General features: G+C 53.1%; 5 protein-coding genes and 1 non-coding gene across 6 annotated transcripts; 1 reads left to right on the top strand and 5 right to left on the bottom strand.

Moving 5' to 3' along the window:
• Positions 1 to 146: 146 nt before the first annotated feature.
• Positions 147 to 933, bottom strand: ASPACDRAFT_1854789 (U4/U6-U5 snRNP complex subunit SNU23). Its single transcript, XM_020197405.1, has one exon. It carries the CDS (start codon positions 829 to 831, stop codon positions 175 to 177), a length of 657 nt encoding a protein of 218 aa, XP_020057751.1. The 5' UTR covers positions 832 to 933; the 3' UTR covers positions 147 to 174.
• A 338-nt stretch (positions 934 to 1,271) lies between these two features.
• On the top strand, positions 1,272 to 2,567 carry ASPACDRAFT_77162 (uncharacterized protein). Its single transcript, XM_020204894.1, has 3 exons — positions 1,272 to 2,096; positions 2,159 to 2,216; positions 2,275 to 2,567. The coding sequence occupies exons 1-3, from the start codon at positions 1,667 to 1,669 to the stop codon at positions 2,294 to 2,296; spliced, it is 510 nt and encodes a 169-aa protein (XP_020057750.1). The 5' UTR covers positions 1,272 to 1,666; the 3' UTR covers positions 2,297 to 2,567.
• Positions 2,568 to 4,235: 1,668 nt separating this feature from the next.
• On the bottom strand, positions 4,236 to 6,134 carry ASPACDRAFT_116134 (cytochrome P450; the record flags this gene model as incomplete). Its single annotated transcript, XM_020195962.1, has 6 exons — positions 4,236 to 4,632; positions 4,683 to 4,954; positions 5,007 to 5,254; positions 5,307 to 5,458; positions 5,521 to 5,712; positions 5,761 to 6,134. 6 exons carry the CDS (start codon positions 6,132 to 6,134, stop codon positions 4,236 to 4,238), a joined length of 1,635 nt encoding a protein of 544 aa, XP_020057749.1.
• A 940-nt stretch (positions 6,135 to 7,074) lies between these two features.
• On the bottom strand, positions 7,075 to 7,146 carry ASPACDRAFT_t108. Its single transcript has one exon. It is a non-coding gene; the product is annotated as a tRNA-Arg (tRNA).
• A 224-nt stretch (positions 7,147 to 7,370) lies between these two features.
• ASPACDRAFT_77158 (uncharacterized protein) lies at positions 7,371 to 9,238 on the bottom strand. Its single transcript, XM_020204893.1, has 3 exons — positions 8,707 to 9,238; positions 8,460 to 8,651; positions 7,371 to 8,390 (listed from the first exon to the last, which is right to left on the bottom strand). Exons 1-3 carry the CDS (start codon positions 9,136 to 9,138, stop codon positions 7,404 to 7,406), a joined length of 1,611 nt encoding a protein of 536 aa, XP_020057748.1. The 5' UTR covers positions 9,139 to 9,238; the 3' UTR covers positions 7,371 to 7,403.
• A 451-nt stretch (positions 9,239 to 9,689) lies between these two features.
• On the bottom strand, positions 9,690 to 12,190 carry ASPACDRAFT_1854784 (Zn(II)2Cys6 transcription factor). The gene is made up of 2 exons (XM_020197404.1): positions 11,600 to 12,190; positions 9,690 to 11,541 (listed from the first exon to the last, which is right to left on the bottom strand). Exons 1-2 carry the CDS (start codon positions 11,985 to 11,987, stop codon positions 9,863 to 9,865), a joined length of 2,067 nt encoding a protein of 688 aa, XP_020057747.1. The 5' UTR covers positions 11,988 to 12,190; the 3' UTR covers positions 9,690 to 9,862.
• Between the last annotated feature and the right edge of the window lie 66 nt (positions 12,191 to 12,256).

The following is a 12,256-nucleotide window of genomic DNA, read 5'->3' as shown; positions in this document are numbered from 1 at the left end:
TAAAGGAAATCAATCTTTTCGAGAGAAGATACAGAGCCGTAAGAGCCTGAAAACCGAAACGCCGTGGGTATACTTGAGCTTTTAAGCAGCATGAACCGCCGAATCTATCCTCCTATCCTTGCCAGCAAGGCCGACCGGGAACCAGACATCCTTCCTTAGCCCCCCAACCTCAGTCTATGCAATGATCCCCAACCGACCCTCCCAGCTCTCCTCCTCCTGCTTCACGCCATTCTCGCCCCCCTTCCGCCGCTTCTCATTCCGCTTCCGCCGCTTCTCCTCGCGCTCCTTGGCATCCAGCTCCTCGCGCTCCTTCAGCCGCTCCCCAAGATCCAACTGCCAGGCGCGCCGTTCCTCCTCCTCGCGCTCCCGCTTCCGATGCGCCAGCATGCGCAGCCGCAGCCGCACATCCTCCACCGTCGCGACGGCGACCTCCCCGCTCTGGCCCGTCGCCAGCAGATGCTGCTTGCTGTTCAGATGCTCCACGAGCTGCAGGTTATCCTTGAAGGTGAGGTCGCAGTCGGCGCAGTAGAAGCCCGCCCCGCGGCCGCGCTTCCCGACCGCCGCCCCCGCCGCCACCATCGTCGTCTTGCCGACCATCGAGGCCACGTCCAGCCGCTGCGTGCGCGACGTCGTCGCCTCCAGCGTGCTGTAGTCCACGGGCGCATGCCATTTCTTGCCCAGCAGCTTCGCCTCGTACCGCGCCTTGGCCTCCTCCTTGCGCCGCGTCTCCTCCGCCGCCGCCTTCTTTGCGTACTCGTCCCGGTCCCAGGTCTTGCGGAAGGCTGTGTCCGAGGCGGGCGCGCCGCCGTAGGCGGAGTCTTTGTTGCTCATTTCTGTTGGAGGCTGTGTGGTTTTGAGCGGGTTGAGGCGTGTAATGAGAGAGTCCGGAGGTGGTGTGGGTTGTGTGTAGTTGGTTTGTGAGGCGAGGTTGAGTTACTGGGGTTTGTGGAGAGAGAATTGTCGTGAGTTGTAGTTATCGTAAGAGGTAATAGTTGCTGAGGCAAATGGATGGATGCTAGCAATATCGAAGCGGTAGGCGGTGGACAAGCGGTCTTCAAGTGGGGCGCGAAGCTTGTTTGGTGTGTTTGGTCCGTTTGTCTGTTGTTGCCTCACTGCTCAGGACTCAAGCTCAGCCTCACTTATCGATTAGCCTCTCCACCTTCGCTATCGATAGGAGGAGGCGCGGGGAGCGCGAGATAGTAGCCTGATGCCTGCTTGCGTTTAACCACCTTCATGTCTACTCACTGACGTGCCATGCTGGGGAGCTAAGCAAGACTTCAAGATCGCTCGTTGTGCGTTAAGTGACCTGCTCTTCCGTGCCTAAGAAGCCGCTTAAGACACCTTTCGTGTCCCCAGTTGTTCAAAATAGTTGGACATCCTACTCTGTACCGTTACCCCTGTTGCCTACCCTTCGCTCGTATCAGCGACACCGTACAGGTCATTTCTTCTTGTTCCCACTTCCAGGCAACCAACATGACCACAAGCCACCCATAAGAGATAATTGGCATTTGTACATGGTAGCAGCACGGCTTGATCCTACAAACGTGACACGCAACTACCATTTCACAACCCATTAACTACCCACCTGAGCAGATAGCGATTGTTTACTCTTCAGAATCCCAGCATCATACTCTGTGCCAACATCCACCAGGAAATGCAATCCACCATGGCCACAGAACCGCACACCCCAGGCCCCCAGCCCGATAAATCATACACCCTCATGGACCTCCCCACCGAGCTCCACCTCCACATCGCAACCTACCTTCGGTACCCGGACGCGCTGGCCCTGAAGCACAGCTGTCGCCACTTCTACCCGCTGGTCTACACAGGTGTCCACCTCAAGGTCGACTGGCTGGTGGAGCGCTTCGAGCGCAAGCTGGAGTGTCCGATGGAGAAGTGCTCGTTCCGCACGGACGAGTCGTTCTGCAATGCGCGGGTGCGCCGGATCATGGAGCGCAGGCGCCGGCACCTCGAGTGCCTGCGGTCCCCCGGGGGCTGCTTCGTCGTCGACGGGGAGACCTGTCAGAAGGATCTGGTTCCGACATGGCTGAAGAAGCGGGGACGGTTGCAGAGAGCGCGGTCTTGGGGGTATGAAGGTAAGTCTCGCAGATCTCAGATAGGAGAGCGGTTACAGGGACTAATACTCGCTTGTAACTAGTGTTTGTGACTGGGTTGGTTTTCCTCGTTCTAAACTTGCTGTGGCATATGTGTGGAAGGTATGTGGGCTCTGATCTATTCTTGCAGCTTGTAAACGGGACTGAGGGGCTTGGCTAGGCTGCTTCTCCTCGCGGGTTGACATTCGACCTACGGCTCTACTTCGTTCGCCTTGACCTGATCCTCTGCCCGCTATCGCAGCGTTTTGGACGCTCCGTCTTCCTCACGAGCAGCTGGCTGCCACTACCATTTAACAAAGACTTACGACACTTAATACCTTCCTTGCCATTAGCAAGATAAACACCTCCTGAATGCGGACGATCCTCGCTGGCCGACGGACTATAATCTTACCTACACTCCAGTCTCAACATCCTGTATACGACACCAACAGCATGGCTTGATACTATACAACTAATCCACGAACTTGATTCTCTCTGTAGAAATCACGTTTCCATTTCCATTCCTAGCACCTAGCACCTAGCACCTAGCACTTTCAGAAGGCCGTATCACAGAACCCCGAACAATTCCCCTAAAAACAAACCAGCCCTCCCACAACAACACCGAGTAAACTCCTCACAAAAGCCCTCACCAAAGAAAACCCCTAACAACTCCTTCCCCACGCTAAGCTCAAGCGCCCCCAACCAGTCGAGATAAACCCCATACCCTCACCAGACAACATAGCCCAGCCCCAGTTCCAGCCCCAGCACCCTGTACCCCAACTCGAAAAGAAAGCCCAACCCCCACACCGCACCATAGCCCACAGTCCCTTAAGCCTCAAACCATCCCACAACACCGAAGACAATACCGTCCCCCAGGCCCAGAATCCCCACCACCACCACCACCACCACCACCACCACCCCCCGCCGCCGCCGCCGACGCCGGCCTCGTTCCCGCCGCAGACCCAACCGCCGACCCAGACCCATTCCCAGTCTCAAACCCAAGCCCAACAGCCTGCAGATAAGCGTAAGGCGTATTTAGTGCACGCTCATGCTCAGGCTGGTGATGATGATGAGGATGATGATGATAATGGTGGTGCCCGTGGCCGTAGCCGTGACCATCTACCTCCCGCTGCGGCAGAGGTTGCTTCTCGTGCTGCTGTTGGTAATGATAGTGCTGCTGCGGCTGCTGACCCGGAAGCCTCAAAGACCCTAACTGCACCAACGACTGCGCGCGCGGCGGCTCATACCAGTACTGCTGCTGTTGATGCTGTTGATGCGGCTGATGCTGTTGACTCTGGATCTGCACCTCCCGCGTGAGGTACTGCGTCTGCGTCTGCGCTAGCGGATGCTGCTGCGGTTGCTGCTGCGGTTGCTGCTGCGGTAGCCACTCCGCGCCCAAAGCACCATACATTCTCGTCGTGATATCCTCCGGGGGCAGCGAGGGAGGGAGCGAGATGTCTTTCCAGGGGTCGGTGGGCGGGGGCTCGAGGATGGGGAGTTTGGTGGGGTGGTAATGGTAAGGATCAGAGTCAGGGTCAGGGTCATCGGATCGGGCTGTTGCTGTTGCTGTTGCTGTTGCGGGTCCGTTTGCTGTGGGGATGAGATTGCTGGTGATGGAGGAGGATGTTAGGGCGGTGATGGTGCTAGTGGAGGCTCCTTGGCTCATACTGCCCGGAGGATCGAAAGGGTCGATGGGAGCATAGCTGAGATGTTTCAGTCCGTCGGGAGGTCTGAGGAAAGCGGGGAAGCGGCCTGAGAATAGAGATGACATGGACATCCCTTGTAGGCTGTCTTTGGGATCTTGGGTAAAGTTTGCAAGGTTGGGTGTCGTATTGTTCTGGTGATGGCTTGGGAGTTGGAATGATGGGTTCTTTCCTTTTTCGGAGGGGGGGATGGGTTTGGAGATAGAGAAGTCCCCCAAATATTAGTACGTCCTTTTATCAAACTTGGTCTACGGACTGTAAATAAAGAGAGAGGTTGCGCAAAGCGGACGCGTGAAAACCAACAAAAAATCTATGTCCCTATCCAATTTGAGTCACAGGACTCTTAGACTTTAGTCAAAGTGACGTTGTTGGTTACGTCGTATGTGATAATGACGCGAAACTCCCTTTACATATCCGTGCATCACTTCATCCCTCCCTACTATGAGACTACGCGATGCAACTCCTCTGCATGACTCTTCTCCCACGGATAGTTCACCTCCACCGCCCGGATGAGCGCCTCATGCTGCTCGCTTCTGGGTTTGATGCTGATCTCGTACGGCGCCGGATGGCTGATCACCCCAGGCAGAAATTGCGGCTTCAAGTCAACCTCCTTACCGTCTTTGATGGGCTTGCTGAAATTAAACACCGCCAGGGACTGCGCTATGGTCAAATAAGCAGTTGCATCTGCGATAGTCCGACCAGGACACACGCGTCGGCCAAATCCAAAGGCTAGGAAATGCGGATTACGCTCCGGAGTGTGGTTAGCACTCGCGATGAAGCGCTCAGGCTTGAAAGTGCCTGGCTCGGGATATGTGGCTGGGTCGTGTAAGAAAGCCCTGCGCTTATCAGAATCAAGATTGATCAAGACGGCCGAACGACAACTCACCAGATGTTAGACAAGATCTGAGACCCTTTAGGAATATGATATCTACCCCACGTATCCTCCTCCATTGACTGGTGCACAACGCCCATTGGCACAACTGGGTGCCATCGGAAGGCTTCTTTAACAACAGCTTCGATGTATGGGAGATTTTCGCGGTCAGCAAACCCGGGAAGACGAGATGTGCCCACTACTCGATCTATCTCCTCTTGTGCCTTCTTTTGTACTTCTGGAAACAAGGCCAGTGCGAGAAAGAAGCTTGTCAGTGTGGATACAGTCTATCGAACTTCAGTTATTGCCCCTTTTCGCTGGGATTCGACGAGTACTTACCGTGTCAGCTCCTCCTCCATATAATGTCGCTGCCGTCCATTTGAAAGTCGTCTCCTGCTCGCTCCCAGGCTCCGGGATGCCGTTCTTTTCAAACAGCCCAGATAGAAAAGACGGCGCGTGAGCGTTGCGTGACATCTGGTCGAGAACAAATGCATATGGCTTGGCACTGAGATTGTCCGCGGCCACGCGAAATTCTTTCACTGCCTGCTGAAACCCACCCCCGGGGAACCAGGAAGGTATATGTTTTACTATATTTGTCATGTCAGAAGTCGCGCCCTTGAAAGATGCGAAGGTACGTACGAGCCGGGATGAAGTCAACTAGCCACATGCCAGGCGTGATGGATCGGACAAACTTCTCTACGCTATCATTTGCGATCTCGACGAGTGGATCCTCTCCGTCTCGTTCTATGTTGTATCCATACGCGACTTTCAGGATCACACCTCCAGCCAGTCTAGTTTTGTCAGTCCATCTCTCGCACCCCCTAACGTGCAGGAAATTCCAGGCTCGACCTACTTTCGGATATGAGGAATCAAGTCTTGTGGTGCTTCGAGCGATCGCAGCATGAACCGCCCGACTTCGGCCTCCTGGAAGTTATTGTAGCGAGCAACAGAGTTCACAGACCCAATCTGCTTGTGGAACAGCTTTCTATGGATACGCAGGGTGTCTGTGTACGCCATTGCGCTGGTCACTTCGTTGTAGCCGGACCTGCATCGCCTGTTAGCCTTTTTCTTACATTGTAGGTTGTAGGCTTACAAATGGTTGAATTGTCCCTGCGGCCGGCTGGAATGTATGGCCGAGCGCTTTTCCAGCAATTCCACTGCAATCTGCGCATCATTGATGATAATAAAAGTCTCGCCAAGAACTTGAACTGAGCTGATAGGACCTGCGCAGGTTGTTAGTTGTTCCTCACGACGTTCACGCCGAGGCTGCTCACCGTATAGCTCTTTGAACTTGAACCAATGTACCCAATCTTGTCCACCAGTGGGAGGAAGATCTAGGAGATTCCCAATAAGGGGTTTCTGTCTAGGCCCCGGGGGTAGTGGTGCAGGCGGTTTCCTGCGAGTCAGAATGACTTTGACAAGGTACGCGCCAACGAGGGTGGCGAGAACCTCCAATATGTGAAGCATGGTACCGTACTGGATGAGATTTCAACCAGGCCTGTGCAGGATCTTGCAAATCCATCGGAGGAAGGGGGGCTAGCTGCTGCTCTTATAACTCGAGAAGCGAGAGTTCTGTCGGAGCCCTTAGCATCATCGGTCGTTATGACAATCCTCAGCAGTGGGGTTTCGTGAGGTTTGAGGAGCATTGTGGCAGCGCTCAATCTCAGCGGCGCACTTTCGAGATATGCGGAGGGTAGCCCCAACTAGGAAATAGTCACACAGCGGCGCAAAGTACCAGCTGCACGGGAACCATGAGTGACAGGGGTGGCATTGGTGGAGGGGTCTGCCAGCTAGCGAGATGGGTGGGCGCCGGTCCACGGGGTGGGTGGAAAAGTACGAGCTGAGCACTGGAACCTTTGCCTATCCCACGGTTTGGATATTGAATGTCCTTTAGTGGTATACAAGATCCTGGGCTAGTGTCGTTGCTAGCTTCGCATGTGAGACAGTGGCAGCTTTCTCGCTTCATCTTGCCTCTCGTGCTGAGCAGGCAGCGGAGATGAGGGGGTCGGTGGTCGTTGGACGGGTCTGGTGGGTGAGCATCAAATTGAGAGACGATGATTTGACAAATATTGATCGATGCTCAGCGGAAGCTCCGTGGACATGTCATAATTAAACCGAGGCGGGGGTGGTGACAAGGATCCAAGCTGAAGAACTGCAGGGTGAGGTGTAGACGGAAGCGCTAACAGACCATTTGGGATGAAGTGTTTGGGAATGCACATCTGTCACACGAGGGCGGGCTGAAAGTGAAATGATGTTTATATTGAGTTTCGGGGAGGAGGTTGGTGTATTGGTGGGTGTGGTTTGGGATTTCGAAGAGTGGTTGATGATGGAGGTGTGAGAGGGGAGTGAGGGGAAGATGTTCAGATACGGAAGGAGGGAGCCTGATAAGGGAGTATCAAAAAAAATATGACCTACGCAGGGCTCGAACCTGCAATCTCTTGATTCGTAGTCAAGCGCCTTACCATTGGGCCAGCAGGCCTTGCTGTTGTAATACTGACTTACATTGGTTTACTATATTCCTTCTTCAAATTTAGCGAGTATGTGGAAGCTGATCACATCCATTGGGTCAACCTCTTTCAAAACTGAGTCGAGGAAATGTAAGGAAAGATCATGGATATTCGGATAGTGACTACCAACTATTCTAAAGGATGTTTCCATGTCTGAAGTAGGTTTCGTGGTTCCGATGGAAAAATTGTCTACCACCCGACCTCTTATATTTCTCGCGGAATCTTGAGTTTATATATCTTCACCAGACCAACGACCTTCGGTGTCTAGTATCGCCGTCATAGCCCGTAACGGAATATTGGCATGCACCCCAATATCTTGACCGATCGTCAAGAAGACCCGCCTCCCAGCAGTATCAAATTCTGGATATGCATATGTTAGTCGTGCAGATCCAGGCACTTCCGAACACCGGGAGATAAGCCCGTGCTGACCAACGCCGGTCTCCGAAACAAGCTCCACAACGGTGGCAGAATCGCGACCATAATCCAGGCCCCCCTCAAGCGCGACCTTCTCCTCCAGAGAGATGACCTTCTCAGCAACAACCGCACACACATGGCTATTGAAGACGCCTTCCTGGCGGGATGCCGACTGCAGAACACCTACGGCCTTACGGCGGATCGCCGGATCGCGGCAGAGAGTGGCGACATCGTAGAGGGGACTAATAATGCCCAGGTCTAGTGAGAAACTAGGACTCAGTCGCGGCTGGTCCCAAACGTCCCGTAAAGAGCCAACCGAATGGGCTGGTGATATAGCTGGAGAACCAACACTGCTCGAAAGTTCCACGACGGAGGCAGCCAGAGCGGTGATCTCCTTGAAGCTCGCATTGTACCTATCCCAGACGGTCGACTCCGATGAGCCAGACATATATTGCTCTAGTAACAGATTGTGCCTGAGACGATGGATCTGCAATATTTTCAAGCCTGCTTGTTCCCTCACAGTCAAGGAAGGACCACGAACCTGCTCGAAGCAGTCCAAGGCTCCGGACCACTTCTGCAGTATCTCCGTATAGCGCCGTACCAATACCTCAGGCTCATCGACTGTTCCAAATCTCGCCATAGCATTGACCATAAGATGATATTCGCGTTTAAACATGCTGTCGTAATACTCATATACATCGCGGGCCTCTGCAAGGGAGGAAAAGCACCGTGGGATGGCGACAGACCCGTATCCAGTTAACTGCGCTGAGGTTGAAGACGGATTATCCTCCTCATTTCGTGTCTGATCATAAAATCGACTTCCAGTCAGAACTCGAGACTATGTGTAACGACGGAAACAAATGTGACCTACCAAGGTGAATGCCTGTCCATGCAGTCTAACGAGGAGCATCCGCAGGTTCTCAATCTCAAGGCTCGGCACGGTAGACGGCTTCAGAAATGGATGATGATATGTCCCGGTCCTTGGATCATAGGTGACCTGCCCGAGTATCTTCACCCCATTGCGAATATGATTGACCGCGGCGATGTAATGGCTGGACATGATCTTCGCTGCTGGTTAACCACCGATACCCAAGCCACAACCACCCCCGAAAACATACCTCATAGCAAATGAAAAGAACGCAGGAAATCAGACAAACATCCACGGTGAGCCTCCTGTCGTGGCTACCACCCATATGGAGGGATGGGCTGCTGGCTGAATCCGAGGGACCTAACAGAGCTCTGATCGCCGCTAGGTACTCCTTTACTGCAAATGTATCGTGCCCCTCACGACTGAACCAGAAGCCAGGAATCTGCCGGTCATTCTCGAAATTCTCATGCAACGCACCAAGGGCGACCAGCGCGTGCCAAATAGGTTTCTCGTGCTGACTGACCTGCAAAACTGACCGGCTCCAGAGTTCCGACCCGCAGTAGCCGGCTAAAGAGAATACGGTCTTCTCGCAGAAGAACTGGAAAGATCGGATTTCGCGCTCGCTTCTCGCATACGTTAAGGTCGCGGGAGAGAGAGAAGGCCGCGGAAGAGAAAGAACCATCGGGGACAGGGAGGTTGTATGGTAGCCGTCACACTTGCGACCAGTGGAAGTGCATCTCAAGCAGCTTGGTCTGGTCTCGTCGCATTTGATGCGTCGCTCTGTGATGAGGGAGAAAAATCAACCGGCTGACCCGGAGCACTCGTCTTGTGATCTGCATGATAAACTCACTCCTACAATTTTATGTTAGCTGAGCTGTATGCCGTCGAGCGGTGGTGCGCGTAGCTTACTTGCATGTCACACATCCCGACTTGGTCCGTGTCCTATTTACTATCTGTCGCACCTGCGGAGTTGCCATCGCGAGAGGCCATGAGACTGACTAGGCAAGGTGATTGTCTTTCAAAGAACAAGGGTCAAATTAACTTGATACCCATGAACATATAATACGTGGATATGTGGAAATGTGGAAATGTGCCGATGAATGGATTGGTCGAAGAAGCAACCAGAAAGTAAGATCCGTCAACAGCGACCGGGAAGCCTATCTTCAGGAAGCACTAGTCCCCTTTGAGCCGTGGCAATATCAAGTAACTTAAGTACTAGGTATGGATATAATAGCAGCATTAAATTTAAAGAACGTCTAAATGCTTCACAAACAACTTGATAATGTCAATATTAAGACATTTGCGGAAGAACATCCTACAGCTACACACTCCATACAAAAAAATGGAACTCCGCCAGCAGCAGTTTGTCGTACGTCTGTCCCTCGTATCCAGACCTTTTCCTGCCATCACATAGCTGGACCACTGAACGGGAAACTATCCCACAGTGGCAATTCCATCCCACCCCATCCCGTGAGCGCAGCACTGTACTCGGCAGGATCTACGGCAGAATAATCATCCACACTTGGCCACGGCTCATATAGTCCGAGTTGCGAAGGATCGGTGACCCCCACGCCGACAGAGTCGACTGTTTCAGCTTGGGTTTGTGTTGAAAGGCGGCGATCATTCAGACTGAAAAGCTTGCTGACGTATCGACTCCTGGTTTGTTGCGCATTTTGCGCGAGTCGTTGGCGCTGATCATAGACGGCGTTCTTGAGCAGACTGAGAATCTCAAGGTAGTGAGCCGCCTGAGCAGATCGCTCAGAAAGCATGCGCAGGATGTCGAGGGCGTCATCGTAAGTTTCCTCCTGCGAAACATCTGCTTCTTTCTGGGAGAACATGGAGAAACCCAGGACCAGTCCAGCTGCAAAGATAAAAGCCTTGAGAATGCACATGTTTCCCAGCAAGAGACGAGATTGGAAGACCTCTGAGCATGTCTGGATCATATACACTGCTGAGTCGACGCATGCCGCTGCTAATTTGGAATATGCCAATTCCTCATTGTGTTCACCATTTTCTTCGCCCATGGGACTGCGGTTCAACTGTGCAAGCCGAAAGCCCAGAGCTGATATCAAGAAGGGACGTGTCACTATGATAACAGCGAAGTGATAGGTGCACGCGACATGTAGGTTCCCGATAATATGCTGGTGAGCCGCAGGCTGTTCATAGTCGGTACCAGGGGGCGCCAGTAATGACTCGGGTAGATCGTCACTCCAGTCCTTCAGCTTCGTCAAGAGGGCATCGGCCACCTCGACTGAGGCTGCCTGTTTTCCGTAGAGGCCAGTGATGATATCATCCAAGATCTTTGACAACCTGAAAGAAGCCACCAGGCTCCTTTCTGCCTGGCTATCGGTGTGTGACGATGAAAAAGACGTGTCTTCTGAGTCCGAACGTATTGAGGTTGTCGCAGCTGCTCTGCCGAGAATAGAACTCACTAGTAGATCCAGTACGCAGAGACTCATCCATACCCGTGCTCTGATATCTTGTTCCTTGGTTGAGACGGTCTCCCCGAGGTCGGTAAGCTGTAGTCCTAATGCCACTGCTGCGCGAACAGCTACCCCGAGATACATGAATGCTGCATTTCTGCGACAAGCGCCGAGCATGTAGTATGACATCAGAAGAAAAAGACGCACTAGGTCCAGGCTTGGATTCTCGAGCATCCCAGCAAATGCGCTGCGCTGAGCACAAGCGAAGAAGAACTTTCCAGCCCGCTCTGCTAACGGATGATGCTTTGACGCTTGCGCTCCAATAGCGATAACGATATTCAGCAGAGCTGATTTTGTTTGATCTCGAGTGCCATTAGTATCAGCGCTTGAGCCAATTGGTGCTTCCAGGAGCTGCGTCGCTTCCTCCTCTGACAGAAGATGCATGAAGCCACTCGTTGCTGCACTGTAGGCCTGAACATAGTATCGCTGCTGACGCACGTCAAATTCATCATCCAGCTCAAGGGGAATATCATCCGGTGATTCGGTTTCCAGCATGTCTTCGCTTTTCATATTGTGGGAGAACTGCGATGGTCCAATGCATTGCGTAACGGTATCTCGAACAAGTTGCAGGAAAGACAAGGATGCAGCCTTTCCTATATACACTAGAAGGAAAATTCATGAGGGGCTGGACCCTGTCAAAGTGCAGACAGCAATGCTTACCTCGTTCACCCCGAAGGTTACGCAGCATGCGAGGGTGGGTCCTGTGCGGCGTTTCCGGAGACAGAGGCCCTGGTCCTAGTGTAGACACAGCTGGTTCGGAAGACGGAGAAGGTGGGAGGTCATTGATTTGACTTCCAGAGGTTGCTAGGTCTAAAGAGATAGAGTTTCGGTTGGCAGAGATCGAGCTCGAAGGATATGCGTTATTATTGTTCCCATCTGGCCGCCGAGCACTTGCACGACGAGCCGGAACACAGGTATCGGCGCGACCAAGCCGGATGCACTTTGCACATGGGAATGTGCCACTGCATCGCTTCTTGGTCGCTCGACATGCTAAGCAAGCCTCATAGGCCCGCAGTCGATTCTCAGGGTGTACCTTCGGTCGCGGCATCACATGTGATAAGGAGGAATAAGGTGTGGGTTCAGAGACTCGTTCGGAGCTGCTGTTTCGGAGGGACCTGCTCTGACATCTGGCTTGAGCTTCACCTGAGTAAGTGCTTGTAAGTAGCTGCCACCATACATCTGATCGTGGTGGTGTGGCATGTGGTTTTGGGATTGTCGTGAGCGATGGTTGACACTTCCCCAGGAAGTTTGTTTGAGTGGTTGTATCTAGACCAAGGAGCCCATCTCCACCCACCGCTAGTTGAATGGCCAGGAGTT

Source organism: Aspergillus aculeatus (genome assembly GCF_001890905.1).
Source record: "Aspergillus aculeatus ATCC 16872 unplaced genomic scaffold ASPACscaffold_5, whole genome shotgun sequence".
NCBI lineage: Eukaryota > Fungi > Ascomycota > Eurotiomycetes > Eurotiales > Aspergillaceae > Aspergillus > Aspergillus aculeatus.
Note: the sequence above shows the minus strand (reverse complement) of the source record. Positions and strands in the feature narration are given on the sequence as shown.

Excerpts from the sequence above, each read along its gene's own strand:
- ASPACDRAFT_1854789 (XM_020197405.1), bottom strand. The coding sequence starts at position 831 with ATGAGCAACAAAGACTCCGCCTACGGCGGCGCGCCCGCCTCGGACACA.
- ASPACDRAFT_77158 (XM_020204893.1), bottom strand. The coding sequence starts at position 9,138 with ATGGTTCTTTCTCTTCCGCGGCCTTCTCTCTCTCCCGCGACCTTAACG. Across the intron at positions 8,652-8,706 it reads TTCTTTTCATTTGCTATGAG|ATCATGTCCAGCCATTACAT; the intron begins GTATGTTTTCGG and ends CCAGCAGCGAAG. Across the intron at positions 8,391-8,459 it reads ATGGACAGGCATTCACCTTG|ACACGAAATGAGGAGGATAA; the intron begins GTAGGTCACATT and ends TTTTATGATCAG.
- ASPACDRAFT_77162 (XM_020204894.1), top strand. The coding sequence starts at position 1,667 with ATGGCCACAGAACCGCACACCCCAGGCCCCCAGCCCGATAAATCATAC. Across the intron at positions 2,097-2,158 it reads GCGGTCTTGGGGGTATGAAG|TGTTTGTGACTGGGTTGGTT; the intron begins GTAAGTCTCGCA and ends GCTTGTAACTAG. Across the intron at positions 2,217-2,274 it reads CTGTGGCATATGTGTGGAAG|GCTGCTTCTCCTCGCGGGTT; the intron begins GTATGTGGGCTC and ends GGGCTTGGCTAG.
- ASPACDRAFT_1854784 (XM_020197404.1), bottom strand. The coding sequence starts at position 11,987 with ATGCCGCGACCGAAGGTACACCCTGAGAATCGACTGCGGGCCTATGAG. Across the intron at positions 11,542-11,599 it reads TAACCTTCGGGGTGAACGAG|TGTATATAGGAAAGGCTGCA; the intron begins GTAAGCATTGCT and ends TTTTCCTTCTAG.